At 34.9% G+C, this 16,872-nt stretch overlaps 1 protein-coding gene across 4 annotated transcripts in view; it reads left to right on the forward strand.

Moving 5' to 3' along the window:
- Arhgap15 (Rho GTPase activating protein 15) overlaps nt 1–16,872 on the forward strand; it is a 590,914-nt gene that overhangs the window by 384,074 nt on the left and 189,968 nt on the right. For all 4 annotated transcript variants that reach the window (XM_005390781.2, XM_005390780.2, XM_013517486.1 and 1 more), the window contains one exon: nt 12,682–12,759. In XM_005390781.2, coding sequence (XP_005390838.1) covers nt 12,682–12,759 — 78 coding nt within the window. The remainder of the gene's footprint in view (nt 1–12,681; nt 12,760–16,872) is intronic.

A 16,872-nucleotide genomic window follows, 5' to 3' on the forward strand; every position in this document is an offset into this window, starting at 1 on the left:
ATAAATATGTGTATACACATGTATATACACACATATTTCAATAAGACTTTCAATGTAGACCTACATGAAAATAATCACCCAGAAGCAGGAAATCTGGTTTGTATTACACTAGTGCTAGATGAGTTTAAATAAGGGAACAATTGGTATTGGAATGCCTTTTTTAAGTCACTAAGTAGTGTTTTGAATAATGAGAGAGTGTGCAATTCTTGTGAGATGGTTAGCAGCCCCCACGTAGTCGGGAATGAAGCTAGGAGGATAAGTCTTTCTTGGGCCACTAAAAGAAACCTTTATCTAATATCCTACTTATAATGTGGTAATAGAAATTAACAAAGACAATCTCAGTGCTACTGTTTGACTTTTATCTGTATGTTTCTTTTGGTGAGTTCTGAAATAATGAATGTCAGTATTGCTGGTCATCCAGGAGGTTTAAGGCTTCTGAGTAGAGAAGGTGATCACGCCTTATCAAATGTATTCCAGAGACTTTGTACTTATATCTCCAGGCCAGGCATAATGATGGAAGAATTCATAAAATACTTAAACTTTGAAATTGTAATGTGTGTCCCATGAAGATTTTGAATCTGATCTCATGGATCTTCCAGCTTCTTTCAGCTAAATTAGAAATACAAAATGAGAATTCAAGATCACTGAGCAGGTTTATGATACTCCCCAACTATTCTTCAGGTGGATCTATAGGAAGAAAAACCCATAATTGGATGTGGATTTTATAAAACAAATATAATCTGTGGTGTAATAATCTAGTAATGAAATAAATAGCATTACTTTTGTTTACAACAGTAAGCTATATGAGTATATATATGCATATACATGCATAAATATACACATACACATATACTTTGTAAAATAGTTTAAAAATTACATAAAATAATTTCAATTCATTTTTAGAATCCCATCTCATGGATAATCAGTGCTACTCTTTCAGTGTATCTTAGGTATATGAGCTATCTCCAACTCACACTCTTCAAGGCACTTGCCTTCAAAATATTTTCAAAAATACATTATATTACTTATTTAGATTAATGGTATTAAATATTTTATGTGTAACCCAAAACAGTGTCTCTTCATTCAGCACAGCCAAGGTAAACTAAAATGTCGGATACCCGCTATACTCATATACGCACACACACGTATATCTGCACGCACGTACAAGCACACACAACTGTGTCTACTGCATCATTTCTGTATGTCCATAGTCTAGAATTCTACTGCTACATTGTAAGTGCTTAGTCAGTGTTTACCAAATTGCAGATAATAAGATTCTCCAATTCAAGGGTTTTCCATCCAGTATGTACTAAGATTTCTTTGTCCTTCCATTTAAACACTTTTAAACTTAGCCCTCTTTCCCAAACAGGGAGGAATGTGTCCTAGTTCCATTCTTCTAATTAGTAGAAGCATTAACAATACCCACCGGGTAGTCTCTCCTCTATTCTCCAAAAGAAAATAATAACCCTGTGTATGCTTCCTGAGGATAAAATTTCACAATTGCCAGCCCCATCCTCTTTGGTTAGGAGCTCCTTCATCTTCAACTGAAGAATATAATGACTAGAATAGCTTAGAAGTTTGAAAGGGAATCAAGAAGGTGAAACAAACTATCTGCCTGGCATGTGAATAGGAGTTCTCTGGTGACTGGGGTGATAAAACCAGTCTGTAGAAATATCTTGCCGTTGTCGGCGGAATTTGCTGCACTAACCCATTTTAGAGGCGTCTGCACAGAAAAAGCGTTCTCTTACCTGAACACTTAGCAGAGACAGCCATCAAACCTCCAGGAAGTGGCTAGCCAAAGGCTCTGAATTAGAGGCACCTCCCCAAAGAAGATCAAAAGTTATGCTCCACCAACACAGAGACACTGAGAAATGGTTGAATGTGTTCTAAATTAAACTGCCCTGGTGGTGAGCGGGGAGATCTGCCAAAATCTTTCAATTAATCACTTTTACCTTCAGGGCAGAGTTAGGCCTGAGAGTATTTCAATAGGTTTTTATTGGAACAGGGTTATTTCAGATATTAAACTATGTTGCACAAAGTAAAAATAATGTTATTTTTAAGTTGCTACTCTAGTTAAATAAAACTTGGCAAGCATTCCTGGGGTCTGTATTGTGTCTGTGTGTTTGTGTATGTGTGTGGCTCTTTCTTATGCTGTAAGCCACATTGATTAAAAAAAAAAGTGAACAGCAATGAAATAGGTGGTAAATATATTCATATAATCATTTTCCTTAATAATGTGTTATAAATAATAGAGGAAAAGTTTCAAGTGTATAATTCTGTACAACACAATTGAGATATTTTTCCTACATCTTCAGCAGTAAGTTAATTAGAATCACCTGCATCTCCTTGGGTGGACACCAAATGGATTGCAAACAAAAACAGATTAAAATAGCTGCTGGAGCTCATGGCATACAGATGACAAGATTCACGAAAAGGACAGCAAAGCACTGAAAATGTTCACTTTTCCAACAGTTTTAGAGGAAATTTAGCTCTTGCGACTCCTCCATAAAAGCTGCCTGTAAGTGTTTTGCTGAAAGGCTAGAATGGCTTTGTTTCTGATCCCTTGATGAGTGAGAGAAATGTTTAAGAAAGATCACTTTACAGAGAGATTCAGGCTGAAATGTGATGACTGTGATTCAAGCCAAGCCAAAAATTACAGTTCAGAATGAAAGAGGAGGGACGTGGTTTGGGAATCCATTTTCCCACATTCCTGAATCTCAATCATCCCAGCCAATGTTTAAAAAAAAGTCCAATGGAAAACAATGAGGTCACTTTGTTTAGATATTTAAAGAAAAATAGGGGTGGAGGGATTGAAAAGAATGACAGCAAATATATGAATTTTAAATCACTTTCTATTCCAAGTATGGTGGGATCAAAAGCTAGAGTTTATATAACTATTATGACTTCATCATAAAAGGAGGTATTTTTCAGTGTTTTTGTTTGCGCTGGTAAGCTTTTTATTGCATGTCTTTAACTTATGAAATAGTCTGTTGCTAAAATTTTAAAGGGAAAAAAGTGTACATGGCAGATAGTGCAAACTGTATCTTCCCAGACTCCTAGCTTTCTGTAGAAATGACAAATCTCTGAAGTTGATTTTCTCTCCTTGAACCTGATGTCCCGTTGCTGTCCAGACCTCAGATTATCTTGGCATATTTACTTGCAAACTACTAGATGGTAATCATGGGCCAAATTATAATTTTCATTCTTGTTACTCTCATTTATTCTAATGAAGCACACTAAGCAAGTCACAATCGCAAAAGGATGATATATTTACATCAGCATGATCACATAGCAGTGGAACGCAAACATAAAAAGACTCAGAGTATGAAATGAGATGAACCAAATACAACCTCCCAGCTCAATGTCTTCCAGCTCTATGAGAGCTTCCTGCAAGGCCGCAGTTCTGGCATAATGATAACCGGAATCTTTGGCCAATATTTGCCTTCAGGACTTAGATTTTTATAATCAAAAAGAAACAAACACAAGAGAATTCGTGGGAGACTATTTACAGGTACAATTCTGTAGAAACCATCTCAGTGGATCCCCTTTGGTCTTTTCTGACCATGGAGATATATTCTATATTCTTTCCTAATGATATGGCAGAGTCAAACTCGGGATCTCTCTCAGATCTTTTGAGCCTTGAGAAAGATTTCCAGAATGATCCTGAGATTTGTGTAATTCTGTAAATGATATTTATAGTTACCATACAATGTCTCAAATTCTTTGTTGAATTTAGACAGACATGTAAAAAATGAGTAGCTACACATGGAATACCAACCTTTGACTATCACTTATCCAGATATTAAACAGGGTACATGAATAATTTCCAACGATCTGACATTAGCCACATTGGGACATTTTACACCTTGTCTTTTCCATGACTCATCTACCATCTAATAATCCATAGTTAAAAAGCATGACTTTAAAAGCTGTTGGCCCAGTCGTTAAGTCTGAGTGAAAAGTGAGTTGAATTAAATAAATGGAATTAAAGTTGGATGGAATTAATGTTGAATTAAATTATATGGAACAACAAGCCTGATCCATGAAAGGAAAAATGGGTGATGGAAAAATGAGAATAGGGCTTTTCATACACTGCTGTCTATATTTCTGGCCTTCAACAGTATGGATAAATATTTTAAAATCAGTGAAGTTGGACACTGTGCTGCACACCTATAATCCCAGCACTTGGGAGGTTGAGGCAGGAGGATCGTTGTGATTTCAAGACCAGCCTGGGCTTCAAAGTGAACTCAAGGCCAGCCTGAACTGCATAGCGAGACCCTATCTCACAAAGACAAAAAAAAAAAAAAAAAAAAAAAAAAAAAATCAGTGAAAAAATCAGTGAGATACTGTGGCCACAACTAAGTATAAATATAAGAGGAAAATTCTAGGAGTACTGAGTGAGAATAGATTATTCTTTACATTCATATATGCCCTAAAGACAGACAGTAACCTTTAGGGAATTCAGTTAAATAAATTTGTACTTATAAAATGTCCAATATCCCTCTTACAAAGACATAGAGAGATGAGAAAATAAAAAAGTAGTGCAATACACAATTTTTCTTCATTTTTTCCAAAATGCATACAAGAGTACATAATACAGTCATAAGAAAAAGCAACAGAAGCAACCTCACTCACCCCCAGTTTCAACCCTCACGCTCAACAGTTACAATTTTGACCTTTTTAATGTAAAAATGATACAGGGCAAATCACTAAGAAGACAATACCAGCCGCACACTCACTGTTCAGGGTATTTTTCCCCTCTCCTTTCTCAGTTTTAAGTTTGAAACAATATCAGTACTTGTCTCTACAGGTGTCCAACAGGACAAGGCTGGTGAAGAGATCAACACGGGCAGAACAGCAATACGACTAATAAATATTTTGGCGTGGGCACTTAGTGATTTGATTTCCTAGTATGAATGGTTTGTACTGCCCCCAGTACATATTTGGAAGAATGAGAGCAGTGGACAGGGACCTTACACAACAAGTATTCGACTAAAAAAAAAACTTACAGAGAAATGTTCTTGAAATTCAAGAGTTTCTATATTCTATACCATTTTTCATTAATTCTACATTGTTTCCTCTATTGTATGTGCTTTCACGGTATTCAGTTTAAATCTAGAGTTTTCCCTGCTCTCAGACAAAGACTATGTAATGCAATAGCTCATTGATAAATATTGTCAATTCTGCACCATTTTCGACAAAAAGTGCCCTTCTCAGTGACCTCTTTTTAGTTTAACATATTTAAAAAATTAGCAACAAATACTGTATTTCTCTTTCTTATTTCAAGGGAACAAAAATATCTTTCTATGCAAATCTTTTTAAATACACAGTAGGTGAAGAACGCATTCAAGCAGATGTAACTAATCAAAAATAGACTAGTGAAATTTATACAATGATTTTAACCAAATCCAGGAAATAAATGTAGCAGATGAAAAATTGAAAATAGGTATATTTTTATGTGATTGACAAAGGTTTTTGTAATATTTGCCTCTAAATAATAAGAACACATAGCAGATATAAAAGAACAGTAGGGCAAAATACCAAATGTGAAAAAAATAGAGGAAAAAATGGTTTAAGAAAAAAATAGAAAAGAAAATAAAACAATAAAAGGACAGTGATAAAAGCATAAATGATGATAGGATATTTATAAACACAAAAAGGGATAAAAATGAAATAAAAGATCCTAAAACTGGACAGTGTATTAACATGGTCTCCCAAAATTAAATTCAAATCACATAATGAGTATTTTAAATACTCATATTTTAATCCTTTATTATTTATGTACTGTGGACCATTAAAAAAATCTTATGCAGTAGCATATCAGCAAGCTAATAAAACTTTTAAGCATTAAAAATTATGTCTTTATAAAATAGAATGCACGCCCTCATTGAGTAGGCAGACAGAGAAAACATGTCCGGTTTTATTTTTCTCAAAAAATTCCCCTTGGTATGTGGTAGTACAAGTCTGTAATCCCAGCTACTTGGAAGTTTGAAATAGGAGAATCAAAAGTTCCAGTTCAGTGTGAGCAATTTAGTGAGACCTTGTCCTCAAAGCAAAACAAAAAATCAAAAACAAAAACAAAGAAAAGCAAAACAAAAGGCTGGGGGTGTAACTGAGTGGTAGAGGGCCCTAGACTTAATCCCCAGTAAATGATTTTTTTTAAACCCAATGAAATAATAAAAAGGATATGTTTAAAAAGGAAAGAACCAGAATGGTGCTGAAAACAGAAAAGGTACCATCAACCCACCAGAATGCAAATTCTACAAAGGGTAGATGGGATCAAAAAGTAGACAAATTAAAGCAGAAGCAACACTATACCCAGACGTCATAATTAGGAGTAATTGTTCACAACAATGGCCTAAAGAATATTCATACTTGGAGTCAACAAATAAAATGAGCAGAAATTGACAACAGGGATAAGTAAACAAAGTAATTGACTAAGAAATAGAATCTAACTGCTGGGATGGTGGATCCTTGGCCTTCAGTCCTGTACCAGGTAGTGACCTGTGGGAAGGTGTGAGCCTGCACACGCACCCTCTGAAGGCAGCAGAGGGGCTGGCATCTGAGAGGAAAGTTGTGGAGGTGAGGAGTCGTGGGTCCTCTACAAACATAGGAGAGGTTTTCCTAGGGACAAAGTAGTTGTAATACCCCGTGCACAGAGTAAACATAGGTTGAGCTTCCCTTATTCAAAATGCTAGGAATCCAAAGTGTTCAGAATTGTTTTATATCTTGGAATACTGTCGTAGACATAATGAGCTATCTGAGAGAAGGGAAGTAACTCTAAACAAGAAGTACATGTATATTTCATATGTTTTTATGCACATAACTTGAAGGTAATTGCATAAAATATTATTAATAATTTTGTGTATGAGACATAGTTTCATGGTGTAGAACTTTCCATGTGTGGTGCCATATTGGCACTTAAAATGTTTCAGATTTTAAGGATTTCAGAATTGTGGATTAAGGATGCTCAATTGTATCATACTACCTATGATAACTATTTATTCTACTTAATTATATCTTTCAATCATAAGTATAACCTGATGTTTACGTCCTTCCAACATCCTTGATTCAGTGAAATAAGGCAATAAATGGAAACATGTAACTAGCAGTATAAAAAAATCTTTTATGGCGGAATAGGCCCAGATGTAGAACGTTTCTGAGTGAACTTTTCAGTTACATGTTTAAAGAGAAGAAAATATTTTAAATCCCACAGAGAAAAGCAATTTACCTGCAAAACATCAGGAGCCAGTTTGATATCTCACTGAACAGCAGGGCTGCTGGAAGATGATGGAATATTTATTTTTCAAAGTTAAAAACTAAAAGATTTTAAGACTGGAATATTCAAATCAACGCTCAATTGTGAAGCAAAGGAAAATAGTCACAGAGATGAGAAAATACAAAAAACCAGTCATATGTTTTTATGAAGCAAAAATAAAATTCTTGAAAATAAATCCAAGAAAGAATGATAGCAGAATGCAAGAAGAAAGCGCTAGTGGACTAGACCTAGAGCTGTACTGTGGACTATGGTATGCACCTGGTAATGAGGTTCAGAAACCTGAAACAAAATTCTGCCTCATACGCAGCCAGCAAGCACTGGTTTACACGCAAGGATATAGGGCATTTTCATCATCGAAGAAACTTCCATTGGTCGGCATTTAATTTGAGGACATGAAGAAAGCAAGAAAGGAGGGGGTACATTCAATCCTAGGTTTCAGAAGCTCTCCTTTATGAAACAAAATTTTAGTGTCAAACCTAATCACACCATTTTTAAAAATAGAGACATTTTTATACATGGATAAGTCACAAAATATTTATGAAGAACAAAATAAAAGGCTCTAAACTTTGAGAATATACAGAATAAGACTGCAAAGTGGTGAGAGAAGAGGAAGGGACAGTAAATGCATTTGTTTATTTTTTATAAGGCAAGTGATTTTGATACATTAAAAATGAAAGTAGACAAATATAACTAGTAATGAAGAGAAAGAAGATTGAAAAGCAAGAAAGCTATGAAGGCATTAAGTTCTGAATTAGGTCAGTAAGTACCACCCAAAGGTAGTGTGTTCTAAGCAACAAAAAGACACATTAGAATAAAATGAATAACAACGAAAGGAATCCAAACAGAACTGTTAAAAATGACTCTCTTGGGGAGCAGGCTAGGGCAAATGCTCATTCTCACTTCACTTCTCTGTGGTTTAATGTTGGTTTTCACCATGCAAATGTATTGCCCCTACAGTTAAAAACTCTATTTAGAATGGTTGTTGTGAAGTTATATAGTTATTCTATAAAGTGAAAGCACTCTTAGTCATCAAAATTGTTTTAATTCCTTCCTAAAGTAATCACTCTTAGGAAGTGGCATGCATGAGCACCTTACAAGGCATTAGCAATATTTATATAACATGGGCACAAACAGAGCATAAATTCCAGTCCTTGAAATAAAGTAGAAATTAAATTTAAAATTTTAAGTTATACTCTGTACACTTAGTCCTTGAATTCAAAGTGCATGAGCAAATTAATCAGCAATAAGAATTTGGAAACACTTTCAACCTAGAGAAGGAGTAGGTCTGAATGGCACGAAGACCTCTCCTGATGATGAGCTCTGAATCCAAGCAAGATGTTGGAAGGCCAGCAAAAGCAGTGTACAGCTGACTGTAAACAGTCAAAATGCTACAATGGAGTGCTTCTTGCTGAGGGAAACCCAGACGTCCAAAGAACTGCGAGAATGACTCTTCCTGCATTAACTCTGGTCTCCTAGGAATTAGGAAGCACTATAAATCTCAGGAGAGGGACCGTTTGCAAAGTTTCCAGCTCCTATTTGCAGGCCCTGGAGGTTCAGATGCATTTGATATAGGTCAGAAAAACAAGTAGGCTCTTAAGGTCCATTCCTCAACCAGAATCAAATTCCGTGTCTTGTGTAGTATGCCCATAATTCAGATTATCAACAATGCTAATCCACAGTTTGCAACTACATTTAGCAGGCTCATCTATACTGTCACTATCTGTCCATTTTTTTGGCAAATAAACCAGTCAACTCTGGACACAGTGCTGGTCTCTAAGATTTCTTTTTGGAAAATGTCTAAGATTTATGGTGGGAATTACTTATGACCGCTGCATTCTTTCCACTGGGTTTATACCAGCATTTGTTCTAATAAATCTTAATTGTGTGACTATCCTCATATGAGCTTCTTCAGAAGGAGAAAAGGACTTTCAAGAATCTCCTATAGGAATACCCAATGAGTCTGCTAATAGTAAACACTATTTTGAAAGATAAGTCAGTTGGTGATGAACATAGAAATAATATTTCAGTAAATGTGGATTTCCTCAAAATATTTCATTACAGCTGTTAATGCCATTCTGATGGGAAAAAAAGTATGTACAATGAGTTAGTTTTATTGTGTTCCCAAAGTATTTTTAGCTGAACAGACAAAGTTTCAGACAGCATTCAATTATGTTATTTTCTTGAAAGAGGTAACTCTCAAAGTAATTTGGGTCCAAACTTCACTAAAGCATAACGTGGGTACCTTGAACATTGCTCATTTAAAAATCATGCAAAGTCTAATTATATTTCCAAAATAAGTAGTTTCCAGTCCAGCAAGGATAATGTGGTCATGAAGAGGATGTCCAAATCCACCAATTTACATTGATTTGGTTTGGCACTACTTTAAAAGTTCTTGAAATAAAAAAGGATGACACGTGAATAATTGTAATTTGGATAATATTCCCAGGACTTTAGGTTTGCCATTTTGAGAGTTATTCAGGGAAAGGGTAATCAACCTCAAGACCATACCTACATAATTTATAATTGCTAAAATTCACTGATAAGTTCCAGATTATTTTGCAAAATGTAATACCCTCCTTTTTAATATGTACTTTGTCATTTTCACTCTATTTGTGTAATTTAAAAAGTATGATGTCAGAGGAGCAGGAGCCATTCAGAGCAGGAGCCACTAATGTCAGAGATGATTATCGTTCATTCGGGAGCTGTATGGTGCTGACACCTCTGATTCTGAAGGGCTTGGAATTTGCGTCACGTTAGACTCACATTGCATCTAATATGTTTTACTTTACTTCTCTTGCTTTCTGGTTTCTATCTTAAGCCACAAAAGAGTTTCACTGCTGAATACTCATTTCTATAACCGCAATGGTAGTGCAGGTCTGAATTAAACCCCTGTCTCCCTCATCAATGCTCCCTCTTTCATCCCTCCCCAAAAGGTGGGTTATTAATTTAGGGCGAGGCTGCTTTCATTGGTCGTCTGAAATATATCCCACTCACACTACTCTTTCTAATGGTTTTGATTATTGAAGATAAGAAAAATTCTACTGAAATTTACAAAAAGCCAAGGGGGATGTTTCCTATGTTGTAACTTCAAATATCTGTCAAGAGGAAGACATTCTCGACACTGGGAATTGTGGCGTTTGAAATACAATTTGCAACTCAAGACAATAAATTCATTTCAATACTTTTAAAAGAATATTACAGGGGTGTTATCCTCAAAATAAAAATGCACTGATTTTATACCTCATAGAAAGGGGCAGCATATTAAAATGAGATTTGGGAAAAGTTGTGAGTTGCAATAAAAATTTGTGGGAATTCAAATAATTACACTTGTCATTGGCCTCATAAATGCTGAGCTAGTTAGGGAAACATTACTTAAAAAAAAACTAGAGTCAACTTTTCATTTTTATTGGAATAGATATTAATTTACTTTTCTTTTGTAATTGTTATCTGAAACAGCACTAATAAGTGACTCTCCTTTAAAAAAAGTTAGGATTTCTCATGAGAAAATACAAACCCATATATTCCACTTATGTTTCTAATTTCTCAGACAGTTTTTCTAAATTTTTTCAAGGCAATGGGTAAGCTACAGGGGAAAGAGCAGGACAATTTTCATTTGGTCAAACTTTGTCTAACCTTTGCTAGCTTGTGGCGGCAATCAGTGACATTATATACCACTCTGAGTTCTGAATGACGTTTAACTTTTTAAACCAACACTATTCCCCAAATTGTAACCATAGGTTTTGTCTATAGATAGTAGGGGACACTAAGCATGATTTTAGAGAAATCAAAAATATTTTTAATGGTGACTACATGTTCCAAAAAAAAAGTGGAAAACCTTTTGAAGGAATACACTTGCTTAGTTGTACAAATGTTAATATTTTAAAAAGCAGTCATATCTTTTAAAACTTTATATGTTAAAATTAAGTAGCAACCAGTATCTAATGATAAAGGAGAAAAATAATTAACAAATCATGCATACATTAAACTTTTGATTTCTGTGCATATGTACATCATTGTAAACCCAACTTGAATCCAGACTAAAACTGAGAATGAAGTATTAGGAAAATTTTAATTAGTAAAGATTATAGTGACATTTAGGGTGTCAAGTGTACTTTGGAAGAGACTTGAGTACCCTTAGCTTAATGGATTGATTTTGTGTACCAAGAAGAAAAACTATACTGATTTTTACAAATGTCTGTATCCTAGAAACTTTGACCACTTACTAACAGGTGAGTAGCATCATGCAATTCCTCACAATCCATACTTCTGGGGAAGAGACGGAGTCTCAGTAATTTAATGTTTATTGTTAGATTATTCTAGAACTATAAAACTCATATTCAGTAATATATTTATTAATAGCTATTCATTTTTTACATACTGTCCCAAGTCATTCTATAGTTTATTACATAGGAGAATAAAAATGATGATTGTTCTAAATTTTGTCACTTAGATCAATGCTATATATTATGTTAGTCTAACTTACCAATGAAATGTTTTCCATAGTGGTGGTGCTTTTCTTAATGAAACCATTTAAAAATACAGACATGGCTAAAGCATTGAAAGAGATCACTTCATGACTGTAAAGAGTCCTGTGAAATCTTTGTTTGTTACATTGTGATATTTCTCCCAATTCATTAATGTTATTGTGAATTACAATGACTAACCCATAGAACTTTCTCAATCTCTTAGACAAAGTGGTATGAATCACACCCAAGCCTCTCTGAAAGGGTACAGCCAAAGAGAATATACATTTATGTCATTATATTATATTATATTAGTTTTCAATTTTCCTACATCACATTCTTTCTAATAACTTGTTCAAAAAGTAAGTATATGCTATAAATAAATGTGTCAAAAAAGTAACTGATATTCCAAATCCACATCCAAATCAAGTCATTTTGATGCCCAGTTCTAAAGTAATCTAAAGCTCATACCATCATATTGACATCTTTTATCCCTCCATAACATTATTCACTATATGCTAGAAGTTATCTAGCTAGTTATACATCTGCGTTAGGATTTTTATTTTGTAGCTTCAAATAATCAGACCAAAGTATACTAGGCAAGCACCTTTTTTTACTATCCATAAAGGGGATGTAATATATATATATATAAAACAAGAGGTTCTTTTTACCCCTAGTTCAGTTGCTATAGTTTTGTTGGAACTAAATCTACAAAAAGCACGCTACCTGTAGTTCTTCTGTGGTTCAACCAGATTCAGATTTATTGATGATTAACTGTCACTGAACTTTTGAATATTGCTCAGTTTAGGATGTAGAAATTTGCTTTCTCTGTGAGGAAAAGTTATTTGATAGTTATCTGCTACTCTCTTCCTTCTCCTATTTATTTTTTACCATCATAGTTCTTACATCCTAATATAAAATATGTCCTTTTGTTTTCAGGTCTAGATGTGGATGGAATATATAGAGTCAGTGGCAATCTGGCAACAATCCAGAAGTTGAGATTTATTGTCAACCAAGGTAAGTTACCTCTTTATTTTAGATATTTTTTGCAGGAGGTACATCTCTAATGATACTCCAGACTCTATATTGTGCGTACTGTGAATAAATAATGACAAGTGCATGAAGGAAAAAAGATAAAGTTGAAGAAATTTTAAAATTATCACCACAAAAGTAAAAGATAATCAGTTTATATGGAAATAAATATAATTGAAAGATAAAGTAAAAATTTATGTGAAATAAATAAAGAACAGAACATGACATACTAAGAGAAAAAAAAGAGTAAAAGAAACAAAAATAGCCCAATTTTTAAAAAGTTACTGGTTTATAATAGACACTTAACATATGCTGATGAAAGACAGAAGAGAAGGAAGAAAGGAAGGAAGGAAGGGAGGGAGAAAGGAAGGAAGGAAGGAAGGAAGGACAAAATAGTCAAAATCACGAATTAGAAAAATGTATAAATAGGAGAAAAAAACTAAAAGGTAAGAAATTTATATATTATCAAAGAAGTACAAATTAGAACAATGAGATATGACTAAAAACCTATTAAAATGGTTAAATTTAAAACACAACACCAAATGCTTGCTAAGATGCAAAACTATAAAAACTCTCATTTCTGGAAGAAATGAAAAACAGTTTGGTCACTTTGGAAAACATTTAGCAGTTTTTTATTAAAAGAAATATATTTTGTACAACTCAGCAACTGCACTCCTTGGTGTTCACCCAAAGAAGCCGAAAATATGTCCCTACAGAAACTTGCATACAAATATTTACAGCAGTTTTATTCATGAATTTAAAGGCAGTACTTGAGTTATAACTCATTAGGAGAGCACTTTTCTAACATTCATGAGACCCTGGATTTGATCAGGGAAAAGAACAAGGGCAAAAACACGTTCTTTAATAGGTGAAATAGATGTGGTACATCCATATAATGAAATATTACTTAGTGATAAAAAGGACTGAGCTATTAAGCCATGAAAAGGCTTGGGGGAATATTAAGTCATATTAGAACAAGCCAGCATGAAGACTATATAAGGTAAGATGTATGACATTTTATAAAAGGAAAAGCTAAAAAGATAGTAAGGGTTTAACAGTAGCAAAGGATTTGAAAGGGCAGGTGAGAGAGATGTACAGGTATACTGTTAGCACAAGAGATTCTGAAAGACAGTTAAAAAATGCATAGTTGTAGATACATGTCATTGCATATTTGTCAAACTCATTAAGTTTGTGGGGCAGGGTGGTACATGCCCATAATCCTAGCTACCCATGAGGCTGCAGCAAGAGCAACACTGAAGTCCTGAAGTTCAAGAACAGCCTGGGAAAAATGGTGAGACAGTATCTTGAAACAAAGAAAACATAATGTATACAACACAGAGAGTATACTCTAATGTAAGCCAGGTATATTAGCTAATAACAATGTATCAATGTTGATTCATTACATGGAACAAAGTCACCACACTACTGTCAGATGTTAACACCAGGAGGAAAATTTGGAACTGAGATGGGGTGTGTGGTAACTTCATATACTTTTAGCCCAATTCTTCTGTAAATTTAAAACTACTCTTAAAATCTATATTAATTTAAAAAATAAAAAAATTAGGAAACAAAACCAAGAAGCCCAAAAATTTGCAAGATGGTGTCATACATAGTTCATCCTTCGTACAATCAAACAAATGGTGTAGAAGCTGATGCTCATTGTGTTCTTGACATTTTATTAAACCTCTTCATGACCTTGTTCCTTATCAGCAAAAAGAGTTGGGGATGAGGTTACACTTTGGAAAAATTTGTGAGAATTAAATTAGATATCATGCGTGTATTCCCTTGTTAATGTATCCTATTAGTTTTTCTTGCACTTAAAAATGGTCAATGGTGTCCTCAGAAAAAAAATTTTAAAAGTCCTCATGCTCCAGTTTCCCACTTGACTGCTGGATCTTCTGAGCTTCCTTTGTAATACGTTTGAATATGAGTCGGGTTAGAGGGTGATAACGATTAAAGCCAGACCCTCCTGTGTGCTAAACAAGTGCTCCACCACTAAGCTAAAACCCTTGCCCCTTTTTAATACAATCTTAAACAGTCCTTCCATATTTGCATGTTGTATATGGTAATGCCTTTTGATACTCTCTTCCTTTCACTTTCAATACCCTTCTATTTTTTCCTTCCCATCACCCTTACAAAAGCTTCCTGCCAGGTAGAGTTCTCATTTTTTCAAGGCTCATTCCATTAGCATTTTCCTTCAGGAAGGCTGAATCTAGATTTTTCCTGCTTTCTCATTACGCTCCCTAATGAAATTTACAATAGTATATTCACATATACCATTTAAATTTGCATCTAGTATAAGACCCATAGATTTAATGGCATCTTTTAGAGAGAACCTAATCAAAGGTACTCAGCGAAAGCATTTCAGAAACATTAAAAATTGAAAGTCTTGGCATCAAACAATTGGATAATGGTTGAAATATTTATCTCTTCCACAAACTATAAAAGGTAGAACTTGAGTCATCTTTGCCTTTTTCCTCATTAAATAGTACTAGTCCTGGGGCCTCTATACAGAAAGTTTTAAAATTATATTTGTTTAATCTATGTGTGTGTGAGTGAGACATATGTAGAGGTATGAAAATCACCAAGCATTAAGTCCTCTGTGCCAGTTGACCTTAATTTTCAGTTTTACTGGATTAAGAGACTCCTGGAGAGGTGACTGCATCATGGGGACCTCTACGCATCAGTAGATTAATCCACGATATTTATAGCTGAATGTGTGCACAGGAGATGGGACAGTTGGAGCTAGGTCACTGGGGGTGTGCCTTTAGAAGGTGAATCTCTTGCTTGTGCTCTTGTGTTTCCAGGCCACCATGAACTGAACTGCTACTCTTCCATGCCCTTGCACAGCAATGTCCCTACCTTGCACCAACTGTCCATAGACTGACTCTTCTGAAACCATTAGCCAAATTAAACCTCTCCTCCTTGAAGCTGTGGATGTCAAGTATGCTGCCCAGCAATGGGAAAGCTGACCAATATATTTCCTGTCATTTCTACTCAGATCCCACCACTCTGCTTGATTTTAGTAGTTTTGGACAGTTCCTGCACGATTGCTGTTTATAAGAATCTCAACAGTTCTGCTTGCAGACTTATGCAACCCTTTACTTTTCAGAATTTCTCTCCTGTTTTGGGCAAAGCACAGAACTAAACTTTGCCTCGTTTAATCATATTGATCTGTTGGACTGACCCAGGATGCCCTTTCTGAGGGTAAAAGGATAAAATAGTCCAAGCCTGTTTCATTCCTGCTTAAAACCAGCTAACATCACCCCTGTAATATATCTCATCGTGAAACCATATCCTGATTGGAATTCTAGACAGCTGGGCAACATATTCTTTCTACAAAGACAAAATCCCAAAACAGAAGCCATTCTAGAAACAAACATTAGTTGCATTTCCTGGCCTAAAAATTATTCTCAGCAGTTTATAAAAACAAAAAAATCTATAATGAAAATATGAATCTGTCCATCTCATCTTTTGCAATCCACAGTTCAGCATCCTATGAGGATTTGCAACTATCATGTTTCCACAGAAATTGACAAGTAAACCCAACAGAGGCCTGAGCTGGTGTTGGGTAGCACAGAATTGTCAGGAAATTGTCTCCCTGGTTTATAGCATTGTCAAAATGCAACATGCTCAACTCAAATTATGCTACATTCGGGACTTTGATACTGATGAATTTGTCCAAGTTGCATTGTGGAGTTTAATTAGTTGATAAATGAAATGTATATACCAGACCATGTCAAAATTTTCTAATCAGATTGTCCTTTGAATGAGTATTCTGCACTGGTCCCATAACGTCCTTAACACTATACCTTCCCTTCCAACCACCGAGGGCTCTAATAGGGGTTCAGGCTGAGGTGAGAGTTACTACTGAAAACAAAGAAACTGAATATATACAAGTGGTCTCATGGGATGTGTGTGTATGTGTTACTGAAATGGTGATGCAGTGATGGTTTCATGAAAAGAGTAAAGCGCCATGCCAGTGAGAGGCACAGATTTTTGTAGTCTAAGATGGAACGTAACTGAGTGTAGCACACCTCTGTATATTAACACCCTTTATCTCCACCTTATTCGCCTTACACGATATTTCTTTGTAAG

Source organism: Chinchilla lanigera, unplaced genomic scaffold (assembly GCF_000276665.1).
Source record: "Chinchilla lanigera isolate Chin_1 unplaced genomic scaffold, ChiLan1.0 scaffold00039, whole genome shotgun sequence".
Taxonomy (NCBI): domain Eukaryota; kingdom Metazoa; phylum Chordata; class Mammalia; order Rodentia; family Chinchillidae; genus Chinchilla; species Chinchilla lanigera.